At 39.2% G+C, this 19,502-nt stretch overlaps 1 protein-coding gene across 5 annotated transcripts in view; it reads left to right on the forward strand.

The window, feature by feature from the left end:
* The window catches only part of KLF12 (KLF transcription factor 12), a 387,098-nt gene that overhangs the window by 308,983 nt on the left and 58,613 nt on the right, over positions 1–19,502 (forward strand). For all 5 annotated transcript variants that reach the window (XM_087814298.1, XM_016216445.2, XM_087814300.1 and 2 more), the window contains one exon: positions 9,433–9,495. In XM_087814298.1, coding sequence (XP_087670424.1) covers positions 9,433–9,495 — 63 coding nt within the window. The remainder of the gene's footprint in view (positions 1–9,432; positions 9,496–19,502) is intronic.

The raw sequence follows: 19,502 nt of genomic DNA on the forward strand, positions 1-19,502 counted from the left end.
TTTTTCCAGATTGTTGCAAGAACAAACCTTAGGAAAAATAAAAAGGCTCCTATTATGAGGTCTCATCATCTCCTTTTATTAATAGAGCAATATTTATTTCATGTGTGCCTACTTTGTGCCAGACATAGGGCTCAATACCAGGCATGTGGTGGAGCGCTAAGGAGAAATGGCTCCTGCTTTTCATTGCTTTATCGTGTCTGTATAAACCTGCAAGCCTGGTAAGTTCTATGAAAGACAGTGAAGAGAGTAGTGAGAGACTATAACTTAGAGACATAATCCTTGTTGGTGAGTCATGCAAAGCGAAGTGGTATGTGAGCTGAGAGCTGGGTGTGAGTAAGTTAACTAGATGAAGGGGCAGAGGGCCTCCTGGAGGTCCTATATAAAAGGACTAACACATGCAAAGGCACTGAGCTGAGAGAGACTGAAAGGATCACAGAAAGCAGGGAGCAGGGAGGGGGACATTTTTGGAAAATGAAACTGGAGGTAAGCAGGGCCCAGATCGCAGGCATGCTGAGATTTGGGTCTATTTCGAGAGTTATGAAAAGCCACTGAAGGGATCATGTAGCAAGAAGAACAGATTTGCCCTTTAAAAATAACACTGGCTCTAGTGCAGCAAGTGGATTGGGTGGGGGAAGGTTTTGGGATTAGTGCTAGTAAGAGAGAGGAGTGAGTTAAAGCAGGTTAGTGACTGTGGAAATGAAAAGTGGAAAGAATGGAGACAGTGTAAGGGACTGAAAGTGAGTTGGATATGGGGAGAGAAGTTCAGTTAAGGATGCCTCCTGGGTTGGGATGTTTACATAATTTATATCCGTGCCATTTGCTGCCCATGGCACACTGAAGGAAAACTTTTTGCTTTTTCTGACATCAGGGGAAGGTAAGGAGGATCCTGTCTTACCTCTCTTATTATTGATCATAAGATCATCTGGCCTAAATTGAGTCATGAAGCTCCAACTTCTAATCAATAAGTGGGATCTCTGGCATTCCCTGAATGAGTAGGAAGAGAGTTTTAAAGTTATCCAAGAAATGTGTTTCCTGGTATTCTACCCTTGGTCTGCAGTCCTCTCACTGAACTGCCGCCTCTTGGAACTCAGGGCTCATCTGCCATTTATATGATAAGAATACTCACATTTTCAGCTCTCTTCTGAAACTTTTCTGCTGAACCCCAGATCTATATATGCACTAACAGAAACTCATTGTATTCTTTTTAATCCCAAACATGATCTTTATTCCCTATATTGGCTCTTCTGATTACCCATTTCAGAATCCCAGGTGTTATCTAAAAATTGTTCTCTTAATTCTGCCTTGCCCCCCTGCACCTTGAATATATTTCCACCAAATCCCAGGGGTAACAGCTAAGTTAGTACATATTCAGCTTCCTCTTACTCCTCCCCCAGTGCTCCATCATTCCCACCACGTCCATGATCACACAATCTCCTGCCCCTGCAGGCCTGCCAGACCCTTTACTCTAATCACCCAGAACAATTTGTAGTTTTGCTATTGGACATATCTACCCTCAGTGTCTCTCTGTATTGTCCTAGAGAAACTTCCAGATCTACTGCAAAGTTTAATTAAGATGTTCCTTTTGTCTTCTCTGATGGTCGCTTACCACATTGCACCATGATGGTCAATTGTTTGTCTAAACACATGTCATAGTGTAGGCTTCCTGAAGTCAGGAACCATGTTTTAACAGACGTAATACCTCTTCCCCTGACACAGTTCAGAGTACTTATGAGCCTGGAACAGTGTCTAGCACAACAGATGTTCAATTAATATTTGAATTAGTGAGTAAATAATGGATATGCAATAAATGTTGGTTAAATTAAAGATGTAAGTGATGTATATATGTCTCCCAGCAACAGAGGAATGATTGGTATTATTCACAGATGACTGTGGAATAATTACTAATTCCTTATTCAGACATTTATTTATTGATCTGTGTTCTAACTCCGTCCATTCTACCTCACCTCCCCCTACTGTTTCTAAGAAACCTTCCCCTCGCACCTCATGCACTCTCATATTTAGATGACCGATTTAGCTCCTCTTCTTGAAGTAGCTTCCTCCCATCATTCACTTCTGATTCTGAAAGTTTCACTGATCCTTCATGTCCTAGCCTAAAGGCCTCTTCCTTGAACCTTTTCTGTTATTTCAGTTTGAATTCATTCTAACCCCATCTTCACTCCAATCAAACTTGAAATCTCATTTAATTTTCGTATGCTATTTTATGATTGTTGCTACCTGTTTATCTCAACTAGACTATAAGTTTCTCGAGGACAGAGATCCTGTCTTATTCCACAATGCAAAACTTCATGGAAAGGAGCTGTTGAATAGTTTATTGGATTTAATTAATGTCGATCAATTATTGATGCGCTAGGTGTTCTGGGGGTGTTCAGTAAGTAGGTCAGTGAAATAGCTCAAATCTAAATCTAAAACTTAATTTTTTCTACACCTCATTGCTTAGCAAATGTTTATTACCTGCTTATTGTGCTAAGCTCTGAGGATGGCATGGTGGCTTGGACAGACACAGCCGCTGTCATCCATCCTAGAAGTAACAGTCTGGTAGGAAAATAGGGCTAAGCATACAACAGTTACTTATTGCATGCCCACTTCGCGGAAGGTAATGGAGATATTATGGTGAGCCAAAAGAGAAAAGCTCCCTTGTCCCTTGGAGCATATTGTCTAGTTGAAGAAACAGACAAAATAAACTAAACACACAAACAAATGTAATCTTCCTCTAATGTGCTAAGTACCCCACGCTTTGAGAACTTGGAGTGAGTTGATCTAGTCCTAGAGGTTCAGGGTAGCTCCTTAGAGTTGAACATCAGGTAACCAGGTGACAAAGAAGGGAGGAGACCCTTCAGTGTAACTGCCACAGAGAGAACAAGAGAGGATATTGGGAGAAGAGGCTGGGATTCATTCATATAATTGTGCAAACCCAATATTCTCCTTTGAGAATTCCTCATTCTGTTGATGCATAGCAGAAATACATGTGGCTCCCTTCAAAATACAATACTTTTAACAAAATTTACACTGTTAGAGTAGACAGAAAAAATGTTATCCCATCAATTCTGTATGATGTTCAGAAGTTCAGCCCACTCTTCTGAAAACATCAATGGCTTTGCTTGAAAGAGACAAATATAATTGGGGGGGGGAGAACTTTAAGAAAGTATATGACATTCCTGATGGTCATCTAATCACTGGCTTGATAAAACCAGAGAATAAAAAGGGACCATTTAGTTTAAGCACTGGTCATGCTTATTTTTATTTGGTCAAGTGTAGTGTATATATATTATAATAAAAACATCCTTGCCTGGCTGGGCGTGGCTCAGCGGTTGAGCATCAACCTAGGATCCAGGAGATCAGGGTTCGATTCCTGGTCAGGGCACATGCCCGGGTTGCGGGCTGCAGCCTATCAATGACTCTCTCATCATTGATGTTTCTATCTCTCTCCCCCTCCTTTCCTCTCTCTGAAATCAATAAAGATATGTTTAAAAAAACAAAATCCAAGCTTCCCTGAATAACCATAGAACTTGCATTCAGTACAACTATGTGTAAGAAGGAAGCAATACCAACAATTACTTTAAAATTGTCTTTCCTGTGATTCTGCATAGGAAAATACTGATATTTTAAGAATAATTGTGGAATTATTTCTGGATTAATCTTCCACAGATGTAGTAAACTGAGTTGTTAAGTGTGTATTATGTACAATAATTGGAAAAAAATATGGATGGAAGTATGGGCTAAGAATTTTATTATAAAACAGAAAAAAAATGGACTTAAGAATAGAAAATATTTGTACATAATGATTTCTCATGCTCTTGATAATGAAAATATTAAATAATTTCCTACAATAAATATTTTATTGGCACATGAAATAATAGTTTGCTTTGATTTTCCTCAGTATTAAGCAGCCTCTCTAATATACGGAGTGTAAGAGCATGAAAGGACTCAAGTATTATTCCAGGGTTGCAACTGGGTAAATGATGCCACTGTTGTTTGAAACTGAGAAGATATGGAAAGGAATACCTTATTTTTTTATTTATTTTTTTTTTTGAAGGGAAAAGTTAGGATTGAAAAACCTGAGTCTGATATAGGGACAGAGATAGAAATTTGGGAGTCTTTGTCATGTGGCTGGTGTGGAAGGCCTTAGCTGGATGCTGACATCGGGGGTGTGAGGGTAGCTTATTGGAGAGTCCTTTAGCCTAGGGAGTGAGTTAAAATTGGGAGGAGACCGGTCACGGGAAAGAGAGCCTCAGGCCACGCCAACATTTAGAATTCAGAAGAATGAGAGGCTAGGTTCAAGCAGAGGATACAAAGAGGAGGAAGAAAAGCCGGAGAAAATCACGGTGCTGAGTAAGGAAAGCCTTTGGAGGCCGGAGTGATCAGCCACAGCAGTTGCTGCTGAGAATTTGAGAAGATGAGGGCTGGAGATTAGCGGTTGGATTTGAAAACAGGGAGGCCGTTGATGGTGATGATGAGAATGATTTCATCAGAGAGGCGTGGACACAAACTGGGTTGGGTTCTAGGAAAAATGGAAATAGAGAGGTGGATGTAGGTAGAATTAATTTTACCATCTAAAACTTACATGTGTTGCACTTTTTGTATTTAAATAACAGTGCTAATAACAAGGAATTTTCCTAAACAGTTAAAGGGAGACATAGTATCTTATGTATTACTGTGACTGTGTTTCTTGTAAGTACCACATGCTTGCTCTTTAGTCCAGTGCCAACTTTAGGCCAAGAAAACCAATACTTTTACTTTGCGTCTGTTTATACTATAGAATGTACAGTTGGACATAAATAAATGCTATATCTCTCATTAAAGCCCCTAGTGCTGATTGACTTCATTGCATCCTCTAGGATAGGGTGGGCATATAGGAAGGTTTACTGTTGTGAGTATGGAAAACACAGAGTTTATTCTTGTATTATTACTTATTAGTTATTGTATTATTTTCCATATGAACAGCTGTATACCTACTTTTGCCCACCCCTGTAGATGTGGTCAGAAGGATTGGAAGGTAATCCGGAGTAGGACAGGTCAGCTGTACCTTACATTCGAGTTATGAATTTACTGTTCACGAGCTGTGTGACCCCAGCAAGTGATCTAACTCTGATAAACCTGTTTTCTCAGAGTTAAAGTGTGGATGATAAAGATACGAGCATAAAATAAGATAATGTATCTGAAGTCCTAAGCATGGTCTCTGGCACATAGTAAGGTCGTAGTCAGTGGGAGTGATTTTATATTTCTATGGTTATCGACTTGTTCTCGAATGGGACATAACTGAAATACTATGCAATTTAGTAAACAGAAGCGTGGTCTTAATACACAACACAACCACGAGGTACCACAGAGTAAGCCATACTTTAGAAATCACAGCATTTGGCTAGTGCTGCTCTCTGTGTGTTCATTTCTCTCTGTTACCTCATCTTTAGTCATATAAGCGGAGTCGTTAAGACTGCAGGCTCTGCAGAGCACATTTGTTACCTCAGTCCCCTGGAATGAGATGACTATTCAAATTCCATCTTCCCATCCTTCCAATATAAGCAGCACTGATAGTGATAATCGCTAACATGGATCAACTCCTTCCTGGTTACCAAGCACTGTTCTAAACACTTGACAGCTATTAACCCAGTTAAGTCTCCCAACCCCAGAGGTGGCTATCGTTATTGCCTCCATTTGTACAGGCGAGAAAACCAAAGCACAGAGAGGTTAAGTAACTTGCCCTAGAGTGACACTGTTGCTTAATGGTGGAGCTGGAATCCCATCCCAGGCAAGCTGGTTACACGGCATGGATTCCTATCCACTTTATCCTAATTCCATTGGGACTACAAGATTGAATTTAAGTGGTCACTGCTTTTCTGTTGGAAGTAGAAAAAAAGTAGGATTGGTACCCTTCCCCAGCAGTCCATCAGTGATCAGTAATTTGTGTTGGGTGTCCGGGTTTCACATCCCACCTCCAACCACCAGCCATTCAGGTAGGTTCATGAAAACTTTGAAGAACAGAGTGATCATATTCTCCTAACTATAAGTATTAGTCATTAAAGTACAAGATTTGAGGGTTAGGTCCTTTGGTGCTTATATTCAAAGAAGGAAGAGTCATTTCTATATTAAGATGTCTAAGAAGTTTCTCACATGCTTAGCAGGAAAACTAAATTGAGCCCAGCACTGGGTGAAATGCTGTCTGCCTGAGATACTGGAGTAAGTGTATATAAATAGAACAGTTGGTACACGTGGCCTTAATGGTACAGCTTCCCATTTTCTATGTAATGTAAATCACCAATGTGAGCATTTCCATCTGACATCAACTGTCAGTCTCAGAAGAGCACATTGTGGGATTCTATACATGTTACACAACAACCAAGATTGACCTTTCTTCAGCGTGATTTTTTTCTTTCCATATCCAGCGGTTGGTACTGAGGCCTGAAACCCTTAGTTACAGAACAAAGTGGCTTAGCAGTAATCAAGCCTGTGTGGGGCTAAGGGAAGCATAATGAACATTCCCTGCAAGCTTCCTGCCTCGATGCAGGTGCAGGAATCAGGGGGTCATGAATAATGCATGGCATGCAGATTAGGTGGTGGTTTCTTCTACTGGGGTTTTGACTTTGCTACCTGCCTGGTTACTATATGGGGAAAGAAGGCAGGCGATGGCAAAAACTGTCACAATTTACACTTTAAAGACTAAGCTCACAAACATACTGTATATCCTTATGAAGAAATAAAATGTGTGAGGTAGCTGAAATGTAAACATTTATGGGGTACTTTATCAGATGAAGTAAACTCCAGGATATCAGTTTACTAATTTGGGGAAGGGGAAAAAGCTTTCTTGTTTTACCATTTTAAGAAACGTTATAACTATTGGGTCACACACACACAGTCAGGAATTCTTCAAAGACTGTTAAACTGTTACAGAAATGATCTGCTTGTGGTATTTGATGTATGGATGGATCAATGAAGTTTTGCTACTAGGTACAAATACCTAGAGAATATTGTAATTATAAGTTGAACAGGCCTATTTTTCTCCACTGATATATGCAGTGAGAACCATCAATAGAGTATATCTTCTAGCAAACTGCAACTGGTGGAATTACCTTGATGACTAGAAATACTTGGGTTAAGGAGGAAGCAATAAAAGAGGTGAACATTTAAAAGCTGTAGAGTGAATTGAATAACTGTATTTGGGCTATTACCTTTTAAAACTTTATTTGGGCAGTGTGACTGACACACCAATGGGGATATAGGTGAGATTCAAGAGGGCTTCCTGAATTTCCCCTTAGGGCAGGGGCTTTAACTGGGGAGACACTTTTTTGGCTCGTGGTTCCATGTAGATGATTGTATTTCAAGCAGACTGAAAGAAAAAAAGAAAGAAGAAAAGAGAGAGTTTCTACCATTTGTGTAATTCTTATATGTTTTTTATTGCATGTTTTTTCTCTCTGCCCTCAATTTGGGATACTGGACTTTGAACAGGCTTTCATTTCTAGCTGAGTCTGTCATTTCCGCTAGGCCCCAGGTTGGCCCAACGCCAAGACCAACAGGTGATCCTTGTAGCTGCAAAACAGCAGGAAGTGGGCCTCGCTTGAATGAGACAGTTCACCAGAGGGGCTGTCTGGCCTCTCTCCATCTTTCTGCATAATTAACATCCCCTCCCCCATGTGGAGCAGAAAATCTGTGCTGAGCAGCTCAGCTGCAGCAGCCATTGAGAAGGGCTGTGAGGAAAAGAATGTTAATAAGGGATGTTGGAAGGAATAAGCCTTCCGAGTGCAAAGTGCGGTCTGGCTCTGGGTTTACTGAAGGACTGCAAGTTGGCCCTTCCGAGTGGCTAGAACTGTATTATGTGTTTTGAAATGATCTTCACTTGCGAAGCACCTATGGAGAACTGGGGTTCTAAGGAACCTTGGAGTTTTTGGTTCTAAAGGGACTTTAACACAAGTTTAAAATCCCTGTTTTCTTTCTTGTCTTGTAAATAAGAGTAATGTCTGAGACATAAAGAGTAAAGATAACACAGGCTGAAAGACTGCCTAGATCTCAGGAATCCTAGTTGAGATAGAACAAAGCGGGAAGTTGGCCACAAGGAAGCTGGAAGTGGGGCATATTGTGTTGCCAGTTGGTGACCCACAAAGAGGTAGAGGTTCAGCCACTAGCTCGTGATTGGAAGATATCAGCAGTTCCTGGAAATTTAAACTAGTCCCAGTGGATGACTCCAGCCCTGGAAGCTTGTAAAACAGTATAGTCTGTACTTCTCCATTATTTGGCAAAAGTTTTGAATTGCCTGCCTTCCTCAAAGCCCAAAGCTGTAGAGCATCACATCTAGAAGGTCTCTTTCCTAGAAATAACTTTTTGCCCTTCCTTCCTCCCCCATTCCAACAAATTCTGTTCCTGGGCATTTGGATGAAATTATTGAAGTGGGGGAGAAAAGCTTTTCCTGTGTCCTCTCAGGTTCAGTGTCTAGGGGGGGCCTTCAAATTAAACTGACTAAAGACAGGTTAGCAAGGGAGAAAAATGTTTTATGTGTGCAACATGCATGCATGTAGGAGTACTCAGTGATAAATAACTCAGAAAGGGGAATAGAATTTAGAGTTTATATGCCATTTTAACAAGGGTGATAAATTGTGGAGAGAGGACTAGTCAAAAGAAGGGGTGTCTGGGCTTCTACTGGGTAAGTTGTAAGAAGGTGACTAGGAAATACATGGGGAAAATAATGGTAAATAGGGTTTTTTTTATGGAGACTCGTTTCAGTACCATCTCTGGTAATGAGTTACACCATGTACCACTCTTCCTGGTCTGGGAGAGGGGGACACTCTGATAAGTGAAAATTTTCTTTCCAAAAGACAAGTTTATGCCCTGCTCTTAGGCCTATAAAAGGGAGATAGAGAGCACCTCCTATGTCTGCTGCTTCTCAGTTACTTTTAGCTCAAAATAATACTCATGCCAAAGTAGCATATTATGGGATGGCATATCCTGATCCCCTTTATTATCTAGCCTTTTTCAAGTCTAGAAGTTAACTGAGGAAGTGTTCACTTAGACTCTCTTATGCCCCCCTTGTGGGAACAGGTAGCCAAAGGGGCCCCCTGGGGGTAAGTACCATACTTTACATTATTTTTACCTAAACCTCACGAGTCAGTAACTTTTTGTTGGATTGAATGAATGAAATCAGTTTATTAAAACTGGTGGTCCTGCTTTTGGAGGTCTTCACAGTGAACATATGGCAAACCCTTGCTATGCTACAAGGGGTTCAGAAGGAAAAAGAGACAGACTCTGCAGGTCTGCAGGCATAGGAACTTAACTGCGGCCATTTACTAAGAGGTGATCAAGTTCTTGGGGGTTCTATATTAAGCAAATCTAAAAGAGATTATTTATACACCAGATTCCTTTTTATTTGTTAATTTGTAATTGAGAATATGCTTTTTTAATGACGGGATTATTCTCATCTACCTACAGGGTACATCCGTCCCCAGTATCAAGGGTCCGGGGAAGTCGAATGAATAATCAGAAGTTTGCTTGGTGAGTACACAGTCTAAATTATGAGAATTTTTAAGTCTTGTGAGAAATTTTAAGAGGGCTGTATTAAAACAAAAGAGAATTATATCTGTTCCTCCATAGAGCAGCAATTTTCAACAGGTGTGCCACAAGAATTTTTAAAACGTGCAATAGCTCTTTTCTCTTGGATTGTCACATTTAAAAAAATGACAACAGCCAACACAACAATAGCTGTCCAGTGTGAATGAATCAAAATTATACCTATTTTTTTGTCAGATCGGCAAAAAATACATTTTTTGACGTGCCACAGAATTTTGGTAATTAGTTTATGTGTACCATGAGATGAAAAAAGTTGAAAATTCCTACTATAGAGAATGTGTTTCTACTAACTAAACTATGTTGTCTCTCTTTCCTTTGGAAAATTCCTTTCCAGCCAAAACTCTTCACTCACTAAAAACTGAGCGCAACATTTTTTTCTTAATGCATATGGTACATTTCCCAGGATTGTCCACTGTTTTTAAAGAATGTTACCCCTTTTTTCAAAATACTGTAAGTTTTTTAGTGAGATTTTACCAACAATTCAGATATTTCTTGGGTACCAACTTCCATTTCTCATGATTTTCATAGTAAAGTAATCTATCATATTAATTTTGATGATTACTATTTAGATGTTTTTTTCTGACTGAGCCTTAAATATCCTGGTATTTTATTTTTAAATTTGGGGACTACAAATACTTTCTTTCACTGACTAGCTTTTGAACAAAAATATAGATGGAAATGACCTGATAAGTTAGTTCAACCACAAGACATTGATTGAGTCTATAAAGAAGCAATTTAAGGTGTTTTATAAATGTTTTATGTGAAGCAAAAAATAATAAATATAGGTTTAAAATCCATTTTGTTTACATTAACTACTCTGTTACACAAAATTAGCCTTTCTACATAAAGTATCTTAAAAGAAAAATGAGAGGGAAGGAGAGAGGATTGAATATGAACTGTGTACTGTTTACTTCAAAAGTGAATGGAAATTCACAGGTATCCATTTTCACTTCACTGAATTGTGCTTAGGGTGGGCTTTTGATTAAAAGCCATTGCTTCTTTTTAAGTATGGGAAGATGATTACTAAAGATTGAGCTTCCAAATTAATTTTATTCCTAAGTCTGGGTTATTTTTAGACACAAAATAATGATTCTTTGAATTTGAATAGTGCCTCATCAGCTCACCTCCCTTCCCCCATTAAATCTAATTAACCCTCACAATAGCTTGGTGATGTTGTTAAATATTATGCTTTCCGTTTTTCACAGCGAGGGAAATGGAGCACAGATGATACAGCTATTTGCTTACACACTGTCTGAAAGCTGGGGTGTCCTACATGGTTTCTCACAGTCACTGCAGCATATTGTCCCCTGTCCAACCGGGAAAGCTGAGGTGAAAATAATACTGATGGCCATTACATAAAAGGACAGGAAGAAGTCAGGCCTTTTCTGACTGCACACATGGAACTGATATTCCTTCTCAGTACAAAGCATATTACACTAGGGAAACTTTATTACATGTAGAGGTTATGAGATGCGCAAATGAGCAACGTAAAGTAGTGGATAGAGCGCGACAATGTCAGTGATGAGATCCGGTTTCTACAACTTATTTTTCAGTGCCTAAATGTGTAACGCTGAGTAAATAACAAATATTAATCCTTCACTTTTTCTTTCCGGAGTATTTGAGTCACGATAACGCATTCCTACATAATTTATGGCACGTTATTTGGTTAGTAAAGTTCAAACCACTTTTATCTTCTGAGAAGTAATCCAGGAAAAACAAAACAGATTTTTACTCTTAGCCTTGAAAAAAATTCAGCATCATTTATTTACTGTCCCTGGCTGTGTGCAAAACACTAGGTTAGAAAGATAAATAAAACATGGTTTCTGTTCTCAAGGGGCTCACTGTCTTGTAGGGGGTGTGTGTGTGTGTGTGTGTGTGTGTGTGTGTGTGTGTGATGTCACACATATAGTGATATACAATAGTATATGATGCCATACAGACAACATATATATAATAAAATGTGAATAATGTTCTAAGGAGATATATTTGTAGTACAATGTTCAGAGGGAAATGTTATCAACTCTGTTAAGACCAGTTGAGAGTAGGGAAGGGGAAAGTATAGAGGAAGGAAGAGGACTGTCAGGAAACCCATCCCTGAGAAGATTTTTGAGTAAAGACCCAGAACTAGGAGGAAAAGCAGAGGGTTGAGATAGTGCTTTCTTTATGGATTGAAACACACATACAAGGACCTGGAGACCTTTCTAAGTTCCCTATAGTAGGAGTGCACAAGGATTTATTACCTGTGCTTTATTTGGTCATGAGTTAGTTAAAATGCCTATCATATGTACTACCTTGAATTTTCCTTAAGTAAATACTGGGAGGCTGGACTATGGAAATAAATCACCTGGCTGGGAAGAAGCCTGGTGAATCACCCAGCGTCTGCATCTGGTTAAGTGATAAACACTCGCTATTTCTTTGTGAAATGTTGGCTCTGAAAGTACAGGGCGTGTAAATACTCACACTAACAATAGAGATGAAGGGCAAGTGATCCTTGCTCTCCCCCAAACAGAAGCATGGGATAATTTATAGAATTAGATGTGAAGTTCAACACTAGCTTGGCTCTGATTGAGTTAGATCCAAAAACACTCTATGTGAATGATGTTAGGTGATTTCGTGAAGTCGAGTTAGCAAATGCTTCATTCAGGTAAAAAATGGTGTTCATCAGATAAGCAATTAAGCCTCAGTGAAAGATGCAAAGCCTGGAATTTATAAGTTATAGATAGAAAATGCATGACAGTTGGTAGGTTGTAAATATCCATGGCTGTGGTTGAGCTATCAAACTTTTGTAGGCAGCGGGAGTGGCATGAGTTATTAGGCCCATGGGGTCAGACCAAACCTGGGTTCAGCAACCTCGGTACTTGGGTTCTGGCTAGGAAAGAATTCAGAGCCAAGACCCGAACTACAAGAGAACATTTGTTTGGTAAAATTTCAGAGGTGGAAGAAGCAATTTCTAGAAGAAATGGGCTTAGGAAACAAGTTGTAGAGGCACAGAAGGGCCCTTGGAGCATGGGACTGTGGAAACTAATGGTAAAGTGCCTGGGGGGTGGGGAGACAGGGTGGAAGGGAAAGGCAAAGACAAAGGCTCTGGCTGCTTCCCAGAGGGAGAGTGCTGGCTCCTCCATCCTAAAGGTTTTAAGGGAGGAGACTTCAGGGGAAGATCTCTTTGTAAAATTCAGCAGCTTTCCAGGTGTGTCCTTTCAGGGTTGTGATCTCCACTGATAGATTGGTCAGCACCAGGGTGGGGGTCATTATCCGATGCAGCAGGTTCCCAGGCAGCTCTGGTTGGTTTTGCTACTTTTCTGGCCTGGAGCTGGAATACAACTGAGGCCTAGATGTTATCTCTAGAGAGGAAAGGTCAAGGGGCCCAAACTGAGTGACTCATTCTTGGGGAGGAAAGGCCACCCTAGAGGCGAGGTCACACCCTACAATTGTCCTTTGCTAGGCATCCAGGGCTTTCCATCCTGGTGACCTGTACCTGGCCCATCGTCCTTGCTCTGCTCATGTCTGTCTAACTGCCTATCACCAAACCAATGTTTATCATTGAGTAAAGATGGTTTAAAATTTTAAATAGTGTTTTTCTTTGCATAATGTCAATATGAGAGGTGGCATCCACTTGCCTCATTCCTGTGGCAACATTTCCTCTGGAGATGAAGAAATGTCTGGAAAAGAATTTCTGTTTAAGGCAAACAAACTTGCTGGAATGGAAAAAAAAAAAATCTGTTAATAAATGTACATATCCAGGGAGAAGATAAAAGCTCCAGAATGTAAGGCGTCCAATGACAGGTGTTAGGATGGAGCCAATTTGTTGTAACTATCTGTTAACTCCCAGGGATTAAAGAATGGCAATAAGAACTTTTGGCAGCATATATTAGCACCCCAGTAAAGAACATGAGATCACTGTACAACTGCAGTTAATGAAAGGTAGCAATCAGGCCAGCTGTAAACTCTCCCTCAGAATGGCTCTCCCCTCACAGCCACCCCACGATAGTTACACTTGTTGATCTGAGGGTGGATAAAGCCTTTGAAGTTCAGCATATGAATTTCCTTCTTTACTTCATGAGCCATCTCTTTCCTCTTTCCCTCACCATTGGCCCTAAGAGGTTATCACACCTTCCTTTGTCCAATAACTGTATAAACCCTTTTTTAAGAGCATTTGCCACTCTTTCTTGCATGTGATAATGCCAGGAAAATATTTTGCTCCATTCGGGGCAAATTTGGGGAAATGGGGCAAACATTATTGGAGAGTTGAATGTGCAGATAGACTTTTGTTCTTTACAGATCTTTTTACACGAGGCTATTATATTCTGATATATTCACAGAAAGTGCTATTTCAAAGCCACCTGTTAGGTATTATATTCTCAAAGATATAATAGAAATCTGGACCCCGTGTTTGGTTGAAGCAAGATAGAAGGGGCTTGGTGGGGAATATATCTGAACTGAACACTGAAGTTCATTTCAGGCCCCAAAACTTTCTAGGATCAGTGTGAATATTCTGAAGACATACATATTAGTATATTCTCATTTTTAGCTTTTTACCCTTTCTTCTCTCCTCTCTACTTCTCCCTTCACCCTGCTCCATTCATAAACTTTTAAAGGACTTGGGCATCTATTGCTCTTTGTTGATGGTGGTAATACTGGTTACACTGCACACTCGGAACTTCCATCTAGAGCTATTGTGTAACAGTGGTACTGGGTCTTACATGATAGAGACTTTACAGAGTATATGATGCCATAGAAGATAAAGTATTAATAGGAATTTTCATCAATAAAATAGAAGGAATTTTCTCTAACCAATTGGATGCTGCCACCACCAGTTGGTAAGAAATTATGATTTATTTCTTACCAACGTGCCTGAGATGTTATGCAGCTGTACACACAAAGATGCTCCAGTTTTTAATAGAGTATCTATGCAAATTAGGACACATTCTGTGTGTGAATCACATTTCACATTTGGATGTAATAAAGTTCTGTGTCACAAATCTTTGTGGAGGGCAGGAAGAGCCTTTTCACACTGACATTTTATTGTTGGAGATCGAGTGCTACAATGAACTTAAATATTTATATGGATACAGTTGCAAATGTTAGACATGACTTCATAGAATCCTTCTAGAAGATATAACTAGTACTGATTTTTGTCAAAAAATAAAAACAGCCGTTCTTGTTTAAGTTGTTGCCTTAAAAGAGGAAGTCACTGAAGTTGTTGATATTGGAAAACTCTCAGACAGCTGATGCAGAACTAGCCCTATAAGGAGGGACAGAGCATTTCCAAATGTAGTAATCAATGTCAGAGCTGTAAAGGAAATGTCAGCAGCATCAGGTTCTGTTCAACTCACTTTCCAGAATGTAACATGTCAGCAGGGGGTATAAACCTAGGTCTCTGCACACCTGCCCACTCATCTTTCTACTACGCAGCAGTTAGCTACCGCTGGAGAAATGCTAAAGATTGAATAAGATGGATGTTTAATTTATGATGAGCTAAGCAGAAGGCTTTTGTCTGGGAAATTCCCATGGTATTGATGTGATGGGGAGAGAAAGGAGAAGTAGGGGAGGCCTAGTGAAGACACTGGTGCCCACTCCAATATGTGGCAGTTACTCCCTGCCAACATGTTGACTCATCGTGGAATGGGTTCTTGCATGCTCATTATTTGTAGATAATATTGATTATGTTATTTTAATGACCAGAGCATTCCACTGCTTTGTTTTTTGACTTTCAGGGCCAAAATTATTATAATTTGTATGGACTTTAGTATGTGAAGGTTCTGGTTCCCCAAATGCCTAGCCTTCCTGGTTTCTTTAATTCATATGTATTGATAAATAAGTAACAGCAGGTTGCCTTTAGATTTCACTTGCAACCGTGCTCTCTCCCAGTGTTTGATAATAGATTCAGAAAATGGGCATCATTCATATAATCATGAACCGGTCTGCAAGTTCTCTGTATACATACTGAAGTACAGTGAAAAGGAGTGCCTCCAGGATGTTGCTACACTTTAAATCCTTCCAAATTCACATTTTTTTTTAATGTTCCAGTGCAGGATCTGCTATCAAATTCTTTAACTACTTCCACCATCTCCTCAGATTTAGCTTGGTGACAATTCTGTGTACTTTAAAATTGTGTACCATCTTCATATGACCTTATTAAAGACTTTAGATCTAATTTTCATAAATTCTCTATTACCCAGAATTTCAGCAAGAAGCCTCATGATAATACCTCATGATAAAAGTGTTCCACATTCCTAGTAGTAGCTGATTTATGTGTCTAGTATTGTTTCAGTCACAATAAAGATAATTGGGGGAGAAAATTAAGATAGGTTATTCTCTGCAATTATTGCATTAATTATAGGAGTATTGGGGCTATAAGATCATGTTGAGCTATAAAGATCACCACTTCTGAGACATTTTTCTATTAAAATTCCATGAGTATTTCATTTCTGCCAACCTGCTACTCAGAACCACTTTAGTGTCTTACTGAAAGCCTGATAGAAGAACCCATAGGCCATGTCAGTATGCTCCTTGGTGATTCCGGGCATCCTCAGCACTGTAGCAAGGTGTGGTATCATTGTGTAATGAAACATCTCTGTTGAATAACTAATTTTGGCATGACCTAGATCTATTCAGTGTTCAAAAGGATTGTGTGGGCAATCTAAAAAATACTTGGAAACTGAGCAACATGCTTCTAAATAACACAAAGGTCAAAGAACAAATTGCAAGAGAAATTTCAAAATCTTTTTAGCTAAATGAAAATTTGAATACAACTTATTAGAATTTGTGAGATGCATCAAAAGCAATGCTTTGAAGGACATGTATAGCACAAATGCATATATAGAGTATCCCCCAAAAATGTGTACACATACATTTTTTGATAGCTCAATTGATGTTTCTTTCTTTTCAGATTTAACCCATTGGAATGAATCATTATTCCAAATGTGTACATGTCTTTTGGGACACCCTGTATTAGAAAAGAAAAGAGATCTCAAATCAATAATCTAACTTTCCACTTTAGCAAACCACAAAAAGAAGAGCAGAATTAAATCCAAAGAAAGCAGGAGAAGAAAAGATATAAAATGAATTATTTGTAGTTCTGGGACTTGTAGCATCTTTTTTATATAATTATTATTTTCCTAGGTAGGTTTTATACACGTAAGGATGTTTAAAATTACGCAGTTAGGATTGATGATTTACTCTAGAAATGCTACTTAAGCGACATATTTTATAGAGTTTTAAATTGTGCCCTGTGCTTCTCATCATAATCCCTTTCTTGTTAAACTTGATTAGAGGTAGAACTTGAAAGTAATGGTCATGTTGTAATTTGACATGATCAACAAGGGATAGGGGGAGTGATTAATGAAAAATGCAGAAGAAAGAAAAAAAAAACTGTGTCCCATTATGAAGAAAATATGTATCGATGATAGCGCAAGTCATGTTATAATTAACATATGAAATTAAAATGAAGAAAGATCTTACATTATATATATCCAGAGACGCCGAAGTCTTTCCTAGTGTTTTAGTGTGTTTTTAATGGATATGCTTGGGCTGAAAAATTGGATAATCCTAGCTGTCTTCTAAATATATATCTGAAAGAATAATGACTGATTTGGGGACCCAATAAAAAATCCTAATGTGCTCTGGAATATACTGAGAATACTGCTCAGGATAATAAATCTGAAGGGATTCCCCTGTGAAAATGCTGGGTATACCGGCAGTTTTGTTTTGGTTTTCATCTCTCATTCATATTTGCAATGTCATCTTTCTAGCTGAGATTTCTCCATATACATATGGACAGTGAACTAGCAATTTTAAAACTATGTATACTCTCACCTTACTATAATTTTTTTTCTCAGCTGACCACTAGGTTTTCATAGTTTCTAAGTAATTTTCTTAAAATTTGCTATTTATTACATTTCTTAGCATAGTACTGGATTACTTAAGGTATATTTAGTATATTTTAGGACATACTTATAATTAGTATGTTTCTTTTCATCCATTTTAGGAGAGCACTAGATAGTGTGTGACATATTAATCCAAAAATTAAAGCGAACCCAGTATCACACAAGTTTCAACATAAGTCACAGCTATTTATCATAAGCCCATGGCTACTATAATACCTGGAGGGCTGAGGACCCTGCTGGAATCCATTGTCTGCTTGTAGCCATGACCTCAGTCTAAATTTTCATTCAGATTGGTCTCCTTTATCAGGTGAGGCTTTTTTGTTGAAAGTAATGGAAACTGACTGAGCCTGGCAACATAAGCAAAGGGAATTTTGCAGAAGGACATGAGGTAGGTGATGGAGTCAGAGGAAAAGCAGAGGAGCTGGGCTTCAGGAAACACAGGAAGCAGAGCAGCACCCGGGGTCCAGGGGAGCAGGATTTAACAAGCAGATGCAGGCCTAGAGCGAGGCAGTGGCCCCCCTTGATGTCACCTCAGAATCACAATAGAGGAAGCCGGATTGGCCCCAGCCTTGCTCCGGTGCCCAGCCCTGGCCCAAGGAGGGAGCTCCCTGGGTTAACAGTCCCAGTAAGACCACATATAGTGAGAACCACAGGCAATGAGGAGGAGATAGTTACCCAAAGGAACAGGAATAGTAGTAGTTCTTCCCATCAGCTTTTGGTTTGGGTGCTGCTACCAAAAACTACTGCTCTTCATAAACTGGCATCATGGAGTGACCTAGAAGTCGCCATTCATTAAAGGTAGTTAATGAACTCTAATGCTATTCCTTGGAGGCCACCATTTCTTATATTTTGCACGATAAGATACTTTGCAAGTAGTAACTAAAATAAATGGGTTCTCTCAGGTCTTACTCTTGGTTATTCAGTAGCCAAAGCGTAAGAAGAATGTCAGAATGTACAGTTTTTGATCCTGATTCCCTCAAACCATTCATTTTCCCGGATTTCCTACTTTAAATCACATGTTTTCAGAAGCAGCCTTTAAAACCAAACATACATAACTGGGATTAGATATATAAGATAGTCAAAATAGAGGTACCGCCTATGAAATGCATAAAGCTTGAGTCCACAGGCTCAGATTCTGGTGTAAATATCTCATTTATACTAAGTTAGCCTTTATACTTCCTGTACTTCAGTATTTCTATTAAATGAATGAATGAATGATGTCTGACCCAAACTATTCAAATTAGATCTTGGGAAGAGGGCAAAAGAGATAATACTCCTTATACTATCACCTTGAAAGAAAGTGCTTCATAAGCCGTAGGTATTAGCCCACAATCAAATTTCAACTTTGCATAAAAGGAATCTCTTTACTACCCCCTGGCTGATTCATTGATACACCCAGCATTTATTATAGCCTCAAATGAAGCTATGATTTAGTTCACCTCTCCTGGGTCCTTCTTAACTCTAACAACTTAGAATCCTGAGCAGGTGGGTGTATGTAGGTAGGACTGTGGTTTCACACAGAAGGTAAATGCTTTCTCCAGAAGGAGCACATGTTACATCCAAGCAGGAGTGGTAGCGCTTTAGGATGTGGGTGCAGCCCTTTACCTCTGTTTCTGTGAAGGCTGAGTCAACCAGAAGGGTAACTCTCTGCCTATTACCAATCTGATCATGATTATGATCATTAAATCTTCTCTTCCATCTTGTAATATACTTGGGACACCTTCATAAATGAACATAATCGGGTCACATCCTTGAGAAAGCAATGCTTTAAATCACCCATAGGGCTAAATTATTGTTATTATAAAAATAGAAATCTCTCCAGTTCCATCTATTTTCCCGGTTCTCTACTCATTGCCTTTTTTCCTCGGAGGTCTGCAAAGAAAAAGAAACATTGCTCTCCTCAGAGTTTGCAGCTAATAGGTATGGGGAAAGAAAGAAATACTTTTCTATTATTTTTCACTTTAGACTTGAATTATTTTGTGCTCTTTGATGAACCCTGTAGCTTAACTGTAAGAATAGACTGATTTCTCACAGTGAAAGTGGCTT

Source organism: Miniopterus natalensis, chromosome 2, assembly GCF_054644295.1.
Source record: "Miniopterus natalensis isolate mMinNat1 chromosome 2, mMinNat1.hap1, whole genome shotgun sequence".
NCBI lineage: Eukaryota > Metazoa > Chordata > Mammalia > Chiroptera > Miniopteridae > Miniopterus > Miniopterus natalensis.